At 43.1% G+C, this 14311-nt stretch overlaps 1 protein-coding gene across 1 annotated transcript; it reads left to right on the top strand.

Annotated features, from left to right (window-relative positions):
- Positions 1–336: 336 nt before the first annotated feature.
- Positions 337–11021, top strand: ufl1 (UFM1-specific ligase 1). Its single transcript, XM_076756984.1, has 19 exons — positions 337–574; positions 776–921; positions 1171–1199; positions 1334–1431; positions 1665–1779; positions 1972–2102; positions 2854–2912; positions 3227–3373; positions 4656–4831; positions 4937–5116; positions 5241–5367; positions 6945–7067; positions 7288–7408; positions 7492–7658; positions 8366–8496; positions 8684–8764; positions 8854–8939; positions 9066–9246; positions 10546–11021. Exons 1-19 carry the CDS (start codon positions 498–500, stop codon positions 10762–10764), a joined length of 2394 nt encoding a protein of 797 aa, XP_076613099.1. The 5' UTR covers positions 337–497; the 3' UTR covers positions 10765–11021.
- The last annotated feature ends 3290 nt before the right edge of the window (positions 11022–14311 follow it).

Below are 14311 nucleotides of genomic sequence, written 5' to 3'. Positions count from 1 at the left end.
AAAAAAAAACCTTAAATCAGTTTTGCATGTTTTTTCATATGACTGTATTTTTATGCCCATATCTACTATTAATGCTTTTATTCTTCAGATGTTGTCTATATTTTGCCTTTTTCTAATATTTGCTAGTGAAATACAGATTTCTTCAAGAAAAAAAAATGCTTTTGTTATTGAAATACTTTGGTTGTCACCTAAGTAAATAAATAGAGTCTATGTGTGTGGGAGGGTGTGTGTTTTCTCAAGTTGTTTATTACCAACTGGCCTCATAAACTCAAAGGCAGCTCTTTAAGCCATAACACGTTGTCTCTGGTGAACACGTTGCGCGAAAGTCTGGAGGATGAGATTTGGTCCTCGTGGCTCTCGGTTCTACGTAACTGTATGTTGACGTGTGGCTCGGCAGAGAGCTACAGTCCCGTTAGCCTGCTAGCTGAACAGTAACTTCTTGATAGTGGACGGTTAAGGAAAGCACTGACAGCTGACCGATTTGGAAACTTTTAATAATGGCCGCCGACTGGGAAGAAATTCGGCGGCTTGCTGCTGATTTTCAGAGAGCACAGTTTGCTGACACAGTGCAAAGGTAACCGCACCTGACGCGACAAGCAGCTGCTAACAGCTAAGCTAACGCTAACTCACATCAAACTGTCATTTAAAAGTAACGCTGTTAGTTGTGAATTGACTCATTTCTCTTAGCAGCTGTCGTTAGCAACAAAAGAAAAATCATACATCTACATCCTGCTGGAAAGCGAAACTTACGACACTTTTGTAAACCTTTCCACAGATTGTCAGAGAGGAATTGCATCGAAATTATTTCAAAACTGGTCCAAGAGAAGAAGCTGGATGTGGTGCACACGCTGGATGGAAAGGAGTACATCACTCCAGCACAAATCGGCAGGGAGATCCGAGATGAACTCTACGTCCACGGAGGTCAGTTTAAACAGAAGAAACTTCCGGGAGTGATCATGTCAGAATCATGTCGCAATCTTATAAAGGCCATTCACATTACCAAACGTTCAGATACGTTCAATGGCATTTAACCACTCATCCTGTCCTCACTGTTGTCAGTCTCAGTAATACTCCACATGAGTATTATTTAGTCATTGTCTGCTGGATTGTCGAGCATGTTGAGAACTGGACATGACAACTGTGAATAAATCCCATCATTCTGATTCACAGGGCGAATCAACATCGTGGACCTGCAGCAGGTGTGTATTAGCAAGTTGAAGCATTGCTTTGAGCCCTGGGTGTTACCAGCTGTCCTGTGATATCCATCCATCGCAAGCTGAGTCATGTTCTCAACTCTCTTTGATCAAAACATGTTTTGATCTCCATCTTTCAGATTATCAATGTGGACTGGGTTCATGTGGAAAACAGAGCAAGTGACATTGCGAAATCGGACAAAGGGGTTCAACTTGTCCTGGGACAACTTATTGATGAGTGAGTATGAACTGACAATCTCAGCACACTGGTGCTGGAGCTTCAGGCAGTCTGCCCATCTGTCCATCCATGAAGCAGAGTCCAGGCTGCACAGATAAATTCTGGACATGTGCTCTGTCTCTTGGACAGGGCTTACTGAAGTGTAAAACAGATCTGAAGTGAAAAGACCAAAGCAAAATGAGAAGCAAATGCCGAGAGCTTGTTGTCAAACCTGTCGATTATGTTGTGTGTAGCACGTATCTGGACCGTTTGGCTGAGGAGGTGAATGACAAACTGCAGGAGGCTGGTTTGATCAGTATTGCAGAACTGTGTAAAAACTACGACCTGCCAGGAGATTTCTTACATGAGGTGAGTTACACTGCCGCTGGCCTTTACCTGCATCTGTTAATCAAAGAGGAAATCTCATGAGAAATTACACATTGTGTCATATTTGTATTTATGTGTTGTTTCCTCTTGGCCGTCTACGATGACCTCTGCTGTTGCTTGCTGTCTTCATTTTCTGATAACAGTATGACGTGTATGTTTTCTAATGTATTTCAGGAGCTCTCGAAGCGTCTCGGGAAGCTTATCCAAGGAGAAATGGACCAGTACAGCAGGGGGGTCATATTTACTCCAGCTTTTGTTGCGCGTCACAAAGCCAGGATACGAGGGCTTTTCAGCGCCATCACAAGGTAAACATTATGTTTCACACATCGGGCCTCATGCACGAACCGCTAATACTAACTGATTTGTGGCAATTTCTGATTGAAGCACCAGTTTGTAGGATTTCCTTGTATGTACCGGTGAGGTTGCAGATTGCTGCTAACTGCTAATTGTCATATTTCAGCACACTGTGATGTTTTGGTTTTCTAGAAGATGTTGTCATTCCAGCACAAATCAGCTGCCTCTGGATCTGTGTTCAGGTTTCTTGATGGAAACACTTTGCTTTAGAAAGATGCTTTTCAGCATCTAACTTCAAGTCAAACCGTTCTCTCTTTATGTGTGTCACTCTGTCACAGTACAGCTCTGCACTGTAAATACTGTATGATGCTGACAGCTGAATGAACGTTTCCTAGTTGTTTCTAATTGGTCTCTTAATAAAACTACTGGTACTGTCAAACGTGGGCTGTTTTCGACTTCTGGTTTCTGACTGCAGGGTTTGAAACTCAGCAGTGTGAAAGCCTTCTTTTACTCTTTGGTAACATTTTTGTGAATTAAATTTGTTCTCAAGCAGAGCACAAACAAACAATCAGTCATGAGTGAGTGGTATCAGGCTGGAGCGAGGGATTTCTGACAAGTTTATGCAGTTAGGAGACTTTAGTGGATCTGACGTGGACACTTGCTTGTTGTTGAAAATGTTCTTGTATGAGGCCCGATGACCTTCTTAATCATATTGATCTGTGTTTCACACTCAGTTCCCTCCTGTGTTCCTTTATTTTGTAGGCCAACGCCTGTCAGCAGCATGATTGGAGCATTTGGATTTCAGGAGCATCTTCTGTACTGTAAGCAGAGACTTTTGATAGTTATGTTTTCCGCTGGTAATGATGTGCCTCAGGTGTTGTTTTATACTGTGATGATTTTGTGGCATGTCAGTGGTAGAAAAGAAGTACCCAGATTCTTTACTTAGGTGAAAGTACCAGTGCCGTAATATAAAAATACTCCCTTATTAAACTTTCAGCTGAAAGGTAACCAGTAACTGCAGCTGTAGAAGTACACAGTAGCATAAAATGGAAATATTCAAGTAGCGTAAAAGTACATCAAAATCGTATGTATGTGCAGTTTTTTGTAAATGGACTTTATATTCCACCATTGCCAGCTGTTCTGGAGGAGTTGGTGGACAGTGGGCGCCTCAAAGGAAGCGTGGTTGGAGGTCGGCAGGACAAAGCTGTGTACATCCCTGACATTTACGCCAAAACACAGAACACCTGGGTGGACTCTTTCCTCCAGCAGAACGGATACTTAGGTATGGACTTTTAAATTCTTCTTCATTTTTATTATTAACATGTTTCTGTTACATCCTGTTTTCTTTTTCTTTTTTTTTGATGCAGAATCCCCACACAGTCCAGTACCAAATGCTCTGTGAAGTGACTGTTGGCTTTACCGCCAAATGGTCATTTCCCCCTCCCTGCTTAGCATGTCGAGACACGCACAACGCTGTTTTAAGCACTTAAGATTCACTGAAATGTTAACAAAATCTGCATTATTTGAGAGCTTGCAGTTTTGTTCAGTCCCTGCAGGGAGTTTTAAGTTAATAATCCCATCAGAACTTTTCGGCGACCAGGTAAAGTAATGTGAAGCCTGTGCTTCAGCAAACCGACTTACCTGCAAATGCAATCAGGCTTATAGAACTCAGTCCCCCTGGAGTTCTTCTCAGGCTGTGCTTTCCCCCAGGCTGCTTTAAACCTCGACAAATTTAAAGTTGAATGCACAAAATTTAGACTTTATTTACTTCTGTTATTTGTTTTATTTATTTCTATTATGGGCTACTGTTGTTGGTTGTTTTATATTTTGTGATCTTCATGCTTGGCTTATGCTGCATTTGTCTTTGATACAGTGCATTGTTGTTGTGTCAGTGAGGACCCCAGGAATACCAGCTAATGGAGATCCAGTAATAATAGAAATGTCCTTCATACAATCATGTGTTTCTCGAAGTGGTGCATCTTGTCCCATCCTTGTTTGTGAACAACTGAGCCCTTATAATTCTGACAATACACAGTTACAGAAAGTCACTACTACGCACAGCCATGCATGCATATAGCACAAACCCAAGAACAGCTGCAACTTACTTTAACTGTATTTTACTTTCAGTTTTTCTGCTTTTCTGACCCTTTGTTGCACCTTATTCAGGTAATGTTGAAAGCACCAGTGAAAAGTAATTTTTCTTTTGTTGTTTTCTCCTTTTCCAGCACTCATGCAATTAGTAACTGTTACCACAAAGTTTAAATAAACACGGAGGTCACAGGCTGCTTTGCTGTATTCCAGAAAATCTGCAGATTCACTCATCTTCGTCCCCTCCACTCACTAAAACCCCCCGCCCGTTCATGCTGCCGCTCTTGTGAACACAGACAGCTGTTTGCTGCTGCTGTCTGAGTCGATAAGGGTCAAACTCTTTAAACATGCCATCGCAGCTCGCTGTGTGACGATGGCGACCACAGAAATCTGTTTCCGTATGTGTCAACGTGGGCTTGTCAGTGTGATGTGTGAGTTGTGGTCTAAATGTAACTGATGAAGCCTTCCTCCTGCAGAGTTTGATGCGTTGGTCAGACTGGGGATCCCTGACCCCTCCAGCTACATCAAGAAGCGCTTTAAGTCCAACAAGCTGCTGTTCCTCAGAGCAGCCTGTGTTGGTCAGGCTCTGGTAGACCAGGTGGAGGCCTCTGTGGAGGAAGCTGTCAACTCCGCCACGTGGGCTGACTTACAGGTACCCACACAGCTCAGTCTGTACCTGACGTTACATGAACTGTTACTAGTAATGGTAAAAATATGAATTAGTCCTTCTTTTCATCTTTTACTGTGGCTATTTTAGCCGATTTTGCCCAGCTGTCTCTCAATGGAGGACGTCGGGATGTTGATCAGCCAGGCAATGAGAAACACAAATGTCCAGTCATCTGCCAGAGTGTTGGGAGGCACAGTCGTGGTCAGCGAGAAGTTCATCAGCAACTGCCTCTCTTTGTTTGACGAAGCCATGCAGCAGAAAGCTCAGAAGGTACAGCCTCCTGCCACACACGTCCAGAGAAGACTCCTGAGTACAGGCAGTCAGGAAGATGTCCAAGTACAGCATAAAACGCATTGAAAGTACAATGTCTGTGGTTTTGCTTTGTGGCCCTCAGGAAGTCAAGAACAATCCAGTGTTTCTCATATCTGAAGACGATCTGAAGCAAGCGTCCGCGCTGAACGAGAGCTCAGCGCTTTCAAAAAAGGAAAAGAGAGAAGCAGAGCGCAGGAAGAAAGCTTCAGGTTTGTTAAGTCCTGCCTACCGAATCCAGAGACTAAACACACACACACACACACACACAAGCAAAAGGTCAAATCTTGTGTACACTATAAGACTCTTGCCACAGTTTGCCCCTCAGACAAATGACTTGACTCTGAATCCACCCTGGTGCCCCTCATAACAGATCCTCTGTTTCCAGCATTCAGAGATGTGTCTGCACCTCGTGGTGAGACTATAGATGTGGACGGAGGCAGGCAGCAAACTAGGACTGCAGATACATGAACATTGTCATTATTGTTCCATCTACGGTTTCATTTCTCTGTAGATTCATCATCTGGTCTGTAGAATTTCAGCAAAATGACAAAACAATGACACTCAAAAGTTCCCAGAGCCCATGGTGATGTCTTCAAATGTTTAGTTGGGTCAAAAAGTCCAAATATATTTATCATGGAAGATCAAGAAAACCACAGAATATTCACATCTGTGAGGCTGGAAGCAATGACTTTTTGCCAATTACCAGAATAGTCAATTTTCCTGTTGATTAACTAATCAATGAATCGATTAATCAGCGCTGTGCTAATACGCACAGTGCCAGATTTATGATAGAGCAGGGACCGCACTAATTGTATCACTAATGCAATAGTAGTCATTAAACAAGCTTCTTGAACTTAAATGAACGAATGGTTTGTAATTAGCGAATCCATCCATTATGTGCTGCGTATCCAGATCCAAGTCGCATTAACGTAATGTATGATATCATCAGGATGATCGTTATATACTGCTGGGAAATACTGGGATGCACTTAGCCCAACGTGATGGAGACGTAGGTATTAAATTGTGTTCTATGTGGTATTAAAAAGAAGCCCTGAGGACGGCAGCTCAGGTGGAGGTGGAGAGGATTTTAATACAGCGGGTTTCTCATTAGAGTAGTGAGTGATACTGTTAACGCAGTGAGGAAATATTAATAGTACAGTTGCAACACAAGCCAAAACCCCCTCCCTCTGTTCATTTTCTGTAGGAGTTTGGATTGAGGACATTTTATGGTGTCTGCTGAAGGAGCAACGTTTCTCTGTGTTCACTTTAACATCGGGACGTACTAGACGTGCATGTAGTTTGAGAAAGAGACATTTTGCCCAATAGTTTACACACATTTACACCCTCACTGATTGTGGAAGTTTACATGAGAGAGAAGGAGAAAATGTAACTTTTCCCCTCCCTGTCCTTCCTGGTGGTTTGTATAAATTCATTCTGGACTATTTTCATGACCTTTAGTTTGATACACACGCCACATGTTTGAGGCAGGATCGTCATGTCTCTGCCTGAAAAACTTTCTGGGTATTCTCATTGAATATCACAATAATTTAATCTCAGATCTTTCGCAAAATAGCAATTGAGAGACCTGATCTGAGATCAGTTATGTGGTTTGTGTCATCATAACAGTGTGGGACAAAAAAATGTCCGGTGTTGTCGCAGTAATTTGTCTTGTCGCCTGCACTCAGCAGGAGGGCATTTGGTTTCACATGCATGTCTGTGATATTTGATGGACAACAAGGGTTTTGTTGTTGCTTTATGTGTCATATGTTCACTGTTTGTCTCCCAGAGGGCAGTGGGAGTGTGAAAGCAGGCGGGGGAGGCAACGCCAGAGAGATCCGGATCCGTAAAACCAAGAAGAAAGGGAGGAAAGACGAGGACAGCGATGAGGAGACCGGACCTTCACAGCAAAGTACGGTCACGGCCACAAAGCAGTTTTATCTTCACAGGGACATAATGTCTCTGTATGCACATTAAGCCTGTTCAGTGAGGCATTTTACTGTAACAAGAGCGTAATGGCTGGTTGGCTAGATATTTCTCCCGTGGGTTGTTAAGGGGTTTTTTTCATGGAAGACAAAGGTAACTGTACCATCCCTGTGAGACTAATTAGCTTGTGTTTTACCTTTGCCAAGATCGCAGCAAACAGACTGCAGCCCTCTTTATGGCCCAGGAGGAGATTGTAGCTGTTTTAGAGGAGAGAGTGAGCGACTGTCCTGAAGAAATCCTCTCTGAGCTGGCAGAGCATTTAGTAAGGTAACACACAGGTTCCTGTCTAAAGTTAGTTTTCTGTTCTAACACTTTGAGAACAATAAGTCACACTGTTCACGTCACCGCAGGCCTCTGAGTAAAGCCTATCAGGAGGTGTTGCGGGCAGTGTTCATGTCCTCCACCAGCTCTCCATCAGGGGCCAACAAGAAGAAGAGCATTAAGGATCTGCAGGAGGAGATCACCAACCTGTACAACAACATCCGACTCTTCGAGAAAGGCACCAAGTTCTTCTCTGGTAAATCCTGCTCTCATCACCAAAGTGCAAATCACAAACCACCAAGGTCTGGAACCGTCCCCAAACATGTACGATACCACTGACAGAGCAGTGCTAAACAGCAGCCGAGCATGTTACTATGTGAAAGATGAGTTTTGTTTGCGCTCTGCTTCAGACTGTGCTGTACATACATGTCAGACTATGCATACCTGGGATATCTCAGCACTAAGAGATGGATGGATGAATATACTCAAACAGAAAGACGTCATCCACACGCTGTCCTCTTGTCATTTGAAAACGCAGCCGAACAAAAAGCAAGTTGTGGCCATGCTGCAGGCATTTTTTTTTAAACCATATTAAAAATGACCTTCACAATGTTACATCAGCTCGTGTATTCTGAATCCTCTCCTGCCACGGGCTGATCACAGTGTCACAATCTGGTCTGTCAGCGTTTAAACGCAGGCTTCCTCAGAGCTTTAAATGGGCCATCAGGGGACGTGTCACAGTGTGATCCAAGACCACTGTTTTCAACTGACAACCAGTGATTTCATCGTGTTTCTCTCACACCTGTCAGGGACAGCCCAAACCTGCGCAATGTACGGAGGCCTTAACTTACTTTGAAATTAACAATATATGATGTGCCTGTCACACATGGAGTAACCATGCCACAGATCTCTGCAAATGAAGTCTTTCAGAGTGAACTTAATGTAAATTCTTCCATCGTGTAGATGAAACCCAGGTCCACATCGCCAAGCACCTCCTGAAGACCGTGTGCACAGATGTCACTAACATCTTGGTCAACTCCCTGGCTGCTGACCTGATGATGTCCGTGGAGAATCCCAGCAGCATCAGCAACGAGGTGAGAAAAAGCTCCTGCTCGCTCTCTGTGGCTCCTCTCAGGAGAGGCCATCAGCCGGAGAGGCGCAGAGCTGCGATCACATTTAAATCAAGTTAGAGTTAATTAGGACTGTGTGTCGTCTGAAATGCACCATGGGACTTGTTAGACTTTGGACTTCACCACAAATGTCTCTGATGTGTCGCCTCAGGTCAGAGTGAAAATGTTGGGCAAACTGCCAGAGGAGACCAGAGGACCTCTCCTGAAGCTGCACAACTGCCTGAATGGCAAAGTAAGAATGTTTCCTGCCAGTTCCATCATCGGCCGGTACAGCCGGACAATCTGCGAAAAGGAAACCCGCTCACTGTTTGTTCTTCACAGGCTATTGAAGACTTCCTGACCAACATAGAGACCTGCGCAGAGGTGTGTGGCTTCATGCTGAAGAAGGGAGACAAGAAAAAGGAGAGGTAACGACAATGCTGAGGTTTCATTCTGGATGTTATTTATTAGTATATGTGATGTTCAGATCTAGAAAAAACATCTGTTAGAATAGAGTTTTTGAGTTGTGTGGTATGTGAATGTGTGCCATCCAGACAGGCCCTGTTCGTGCACCGTCAGGCTCTCACCGAGCAGCTGAAGGAGACCGAGGATCCAGCCCTGGTTCTCCACCTGACCAGCGTGCTGCTGTTTCAGGCCAGCACCCACTGCATGCTGCACGCTCCGGGGCGCTGCGTGCCTCAGATCATCGGCACCCTCACTGGCCGAATACCCGCGGTACGTCCGACGTTCACCCGCGGAGTGTCAGAAGCTGCAGTTATGTGGCTAAAAGCTGCATTGGCCTATCAGTATGTTGTTACATAACAATGGCAGGTGGGAAGCTGGAGGGGGGTCATTTCTCTGATTTCACAGTGTTTGTGCTGAGCTGCAGTGGAGGGACAGTGACACACAGAGGGGATTTCATGCTGAGAAGACTGAAACATTTAAGGATACCCACATGATTTGTGAAGTTCAGACTGTTGAAGCCTCACATCAGCTGAACTTTAGAACAAGGACTGTGGTTTTTACCATCACTAACAAGGAAATCACATTAGAAACAGTTGCAGGAACTCTTTAAATATACATATGTGCGTGTGTAACAAAAAGCACAGCCCTCAAATGAAGCTTTGAGTTTTAGTTATTTGTAGCTTTGGTTGCAACACTGACAGCTCAATCCAGATGGGTTCTGTAAGGGTTTCTAAAGGGGTTGGGTTTAATAAGCACATTAGAAACTGGATTAAGATGTGCTAAAGTGCTATTAAAGCCCAACCCTGATCAGCAGTGCCAAGGACTGCAGAGGGAAGAGTGCGTTCCAAGCTGGTAGAGGAAAACCGAGAAAAATCTACCTCCACAAACAAACAGCTTAACATAGCATGTGGAGGTTTTTAGGAAAAAATGTCATAAAAGCTGCTGAAGCTAAGCTTAATATGACGTAGGTTTGATTCAACCACATGTAGCAACCAGTCAATGGCTGTAAACTGCTGTCATAAGAATTCAGTCTGGCTTCGCCCCCTTGTGTGTGAAGCACCACTTCACGGTAAATGTTCTTTTAACTGTACGTCTCAGCTTCTCATCATTGAGTGAGTGGTATTGATCATCAGCCCAGTCACTCCTTAATGCAATATGATCACTATGAGCTCCAGGATGTTCAGTTTTGATCCATTTCAAGACTTCTTTCACAGTTCATCAGAAGATTAGGAGCAAAAAGCTTGAAATTCATTTATGTAATTATACCACATCAGCTCAAGTATGGAGGATTTCCCTGTGTAGCAACCTCAGTCTGGAGACAGGAGTGTATTTCTGAGAAAACCTGTAAAAGTGCAGCTTTAACTCAGTCATAATAGACATGTTTATTTGTGCTTCGGTGTGGTCTGTATGCTTCAGCAAATGTTGGCAACATGCTGCTTCATTTTAGGATTGTTTACATCCAGCTTTCAGACACAGCAGCTGGGGGTAATCTCCATCTGCCGCAGTGTCACTGTTATAGAGCGTTTGTTTGGTGAGTCAAACCGCTGAAATGTTGGTGTGTGGTTACAGGAGCAGCAGCAGCTGCTGTCTGCCTACCAAAGCCTGGTGGTGAAGCAGCTGGTGAGCCAGAGCCAGAGTAAGAAGCAGGAGGAGGCCGAGGGCGAGGGCGACAGGGCGGAGGAGCAGGACGAAGAGGCCAGGAGCGTGCGCACTCAGCTCGTGACCATGACACCACAAGTCAAGGACCTGGTGCTGTCCCAGAAGAAGACGCCTGGCACAGAGGACTGAACATTTCAAACGCTAGAGGAACGAATGTGGGAACTGATCCATGAGAAATCTTTTTGTGGTCTTACATGTTCAATTGAATACATTTAGCTCTGCTAGATCAGCTGTTAATACTGTATTTTTGTGAGATGATCCATGAGGACATAATTCTAAATTATTAAAGGAAATTCCAGCGTGGGACGTCTCCCTGTGAACCAAATGAACATGAAAATCCTCAGTGAGGTTCTGATTTCATGCATTCATTAAAGCTCTCCTCTTCATGTGTTGGAGTTATTTATTATGAAAGGTTGTAGAGTCATAGTGTCCTGTGATTCATTCTTCATTCATGTTCCTACACAGACCTGGAAGCCTGAGCTGGACAGTTTATTCTTAACACTGGAAACAGCAGCAGACAAAGCAACTTGTTCTGGCAAATGAGTAAAGCTCAATCTTCTAATGAGGAACATTAGCACCAGAACAAGCACATAAGAGGACCTTCAGGTGAGCTTAAACTGTCAAATTCTATTTCCAATTCAGCTTTAATGAGAGGTGCTGCAGGTGCTCAGCATCATGACATGTTTAGGCTTCTTCACTTCCATGGCAACAGCAAATTCAATAGCTGACAAGGACTGTTTGACGTAGTCGAAAGCTCCAAAACAAGTGAATAGAGTAGACCTTGAAACTTGCGTCAAAAGCCCTGGAAAAGTAAAACTGAACATTTCTGGCCTTTGTGGGACTTTATGAAAAGGCAAGAGTTATTTAATGTTGAAACGTGTAGTAGAATCAAGAATTCTCATTTAGACATCTATCCCCATGTGTGAGAGTGAGAAAGAAAAGTATCACTTGCCATCTCCCTGTTGAGGTAACTTACACAAGGTTTCCTTTATTATGTGTAATTCTCCTTTACAACACTGGGGGGCGCCAAACACTAAAGCATTGTCACAGCAGCGCAGCGACGTTTGATCCAGTTTCAGAAGGCCGGGAAAGGAGCTACGCCTGTCACTTAAACTCCAACCAAATTTAGATCATACAATTCTTGTGACAACATTGAAGATGCATGCACTGCATGGCCATAAGTGTGTGGACAACCTACACACACACACAGTATGCAATTGTTGAACACCTCATTCCAAAACCATTGGCATTAATCATCTGCTGCTTTAACTGGCTCCACTCTTCTTCCACCAGATTGGATCCAGGCTGCAGGGATCTGCTAGCGGTTCCATCTCACAGGTGGTGGATGAGCTGTTTAGCATCTTTCAGCTCGTTGTTATGGTTTATATGCAAACATCATGTTACAGTGATAACTTAATATGGCAATAGTATGTCAATGTTGTGTTAACAGTTCGTTCAGCTGCCCCAGAGTGACCCCAAAAAGTCAGTTAATGCAGGTTAATGTCAGCGAATTCCATCCTAAGTCCACAAACACTAGCTAACATTGGCCATTATAAGCTACTGGTCATACCAGACCAAGTAGGGGCTGTGGTAAAAAAAAAAAATAAAATAAAATAAAATAAAATAAAAAATAAGAATATATTGAACTGAGCAGGGGTGTCTTTTATTGCTTGGAATTCAACTTTATTTAAGTCACACTTCACAGACATCACAAATATATCCACTGGGGAAAAAAAGGTAGTGGAAAAGAAAAAATAGTATTGAGTCTTGAAAAAACAAGAAGAAAACCTTTCTTCCCACTATGGCTTCCATAAATTTAGTGCTTCTTTGAACTGGTATTCTATTCCTCACTGGTTCATTAATGGTTTGCCCCTCAAAGTCAGAAAAGAGGGAAGCAATCTGCAAGAGGCAGACAAAGTGACATGTAAAAATAAATGTATTAAACATCAGAAAACCACCATTAAATGTAATGAAGGTGAGAAACAAGCTGGTCAGACCATTATGGCACAGTATGATCTGCACACTGAGCTAGCTGTTAAAATCCCCATGATGAGAATTGATCAAAGTTTCCTTTTTCTGTTTGGAGAGAGGCTCCTAAAATTCGATGACATCTCATGACCAGCCCTGGGAGCCATGTTTAAAGATAGAAACCTGAAGCATAGGTTGTCTCAGAGCTTATTATCCTCGGTGAACCTGAGCTGCTGACTTTCTCCTGTGGATTTCTCACGTTTTGAACACAAAGTCCTCCCATAAACCACAGCCTGACATGTGACTGCACCATGTGCTGTGTGGAGGCAGACACACTGTCTGCATCCTGGCAGAAGAAGAGGCTGCTGAGGAGAATATGCATGCGTGAGGTCATCATACACACAAGCACATGCTCCACATTGCCATGGAAACAAGCATCTCCTCACAGAGGCCAGATTCTTTTTCTTTCTTTTTGCTTTCTGTTGTCAACCGAGGCCTCCGGGCTTGGCAAGTGAGAGATGTCAAATGAGGAATTTCATTCTAATATGAGAGATTCAAAAACAGAACCTCCCACTCTCAGAATATGATTCACACCAATACAAAACATTGATGCAGAATTTAAACCACACCAATCCCTTTAGACCATAGAGAAATGACTCACCCTGAACATATATATGTCCATTTTCTTTTTCCAAAATAGGATACATATACATTGCATGCAGTGCTGGATAATGTATTCTGTGCTTCACTAAAACAAGCGGTTCCACATACAATCAAAGCAGGAGAACATATCGGAGTAATGTTACTCAATAGAGAGGCAGCCATGTTTTCAGTTTACCATGTTCTCAGGTGTTATGAGCATGACTCTTTTGGTGTGCTTAAATTCTTATTAGGGATTCTCTCCAAAGTTTCCATTAAATGGTAGATGAATCCATATTTTAGAACAACAATCTGTTAGTGTAAGTGAATCTTTGTTCCAGTTGTCAAAAACAATTCATCAAGGCATCAGATGTTTGAGCTCACTAGTTAAGACCTTGAGTCAAGATTACTGTGTACCTGTTGACAGTAAAGCTGCAGTGATTAGTTCATTAATCTATTATCTGATCAGAAAATTCACCTGCAACTATTTTGAGAACTGACTGATGATACTTTTTTTGGTCAAAATTCTAAACATGAGGATTTGCTGCTGTTCTGTTTTACATCACTGCTAACTGAACAGCATGTTTACTCTTAATACTGCCGATAATGTACTTAAGTATCAAAAGAAGAGTAGAAGTACTCATGTTGTTGCCGCTCGGCTCGTTGGGTCTGTGCATCAGTGTTTGCTAGCTTCTGATTTTTTGCAGAAAACAAGCCGTTCAGTGTGTCAGTGAAAGGGACAGTCCACCCAAACACAAAAGAAGTACAGAAATGAACTACTTCTGCATCGACCCCAGTGCAGCGGAGAGGAGTGGAATTTTGTTTGTTTGCAGTAATCAGAGCATTGAAATGACAGCAAATTGAAAAATGTCCGCATTGCTCTGGATAATTCACAGAACACACAGTCAGCTGACACACAGGGCGGCAGCTAACAATGATTTGAATTACTGATGAATTACTGACCTGTCTATGTTTTACTCAATGAATTCACTAAATGTTTACTGTTTGAAACATCAGAAACTAATGAAAAATGTCCGTCATAGTTTCCCCTAATCCAAGATTGTGTCTT

Source organism: Chaetodon auriga, chromosome 18, assembly GCF_051107435.1.
Source record: "Chaetodon auriga isolate fChaAug3 chromosome 18, fChaAug3.hap1, whole genome shotgun sequence".
In the NCBI taxonomy this organism is placed as follows: Eukaryota; Metazoa; Chordata; class Actinopteri; order Chaetodontiformes; family Chaetodontidae; genus Chaetodon; species Chaetodon auriga.
This window is presented reverse-complemented; position numbering and strand designations above follow the sequence as displayed.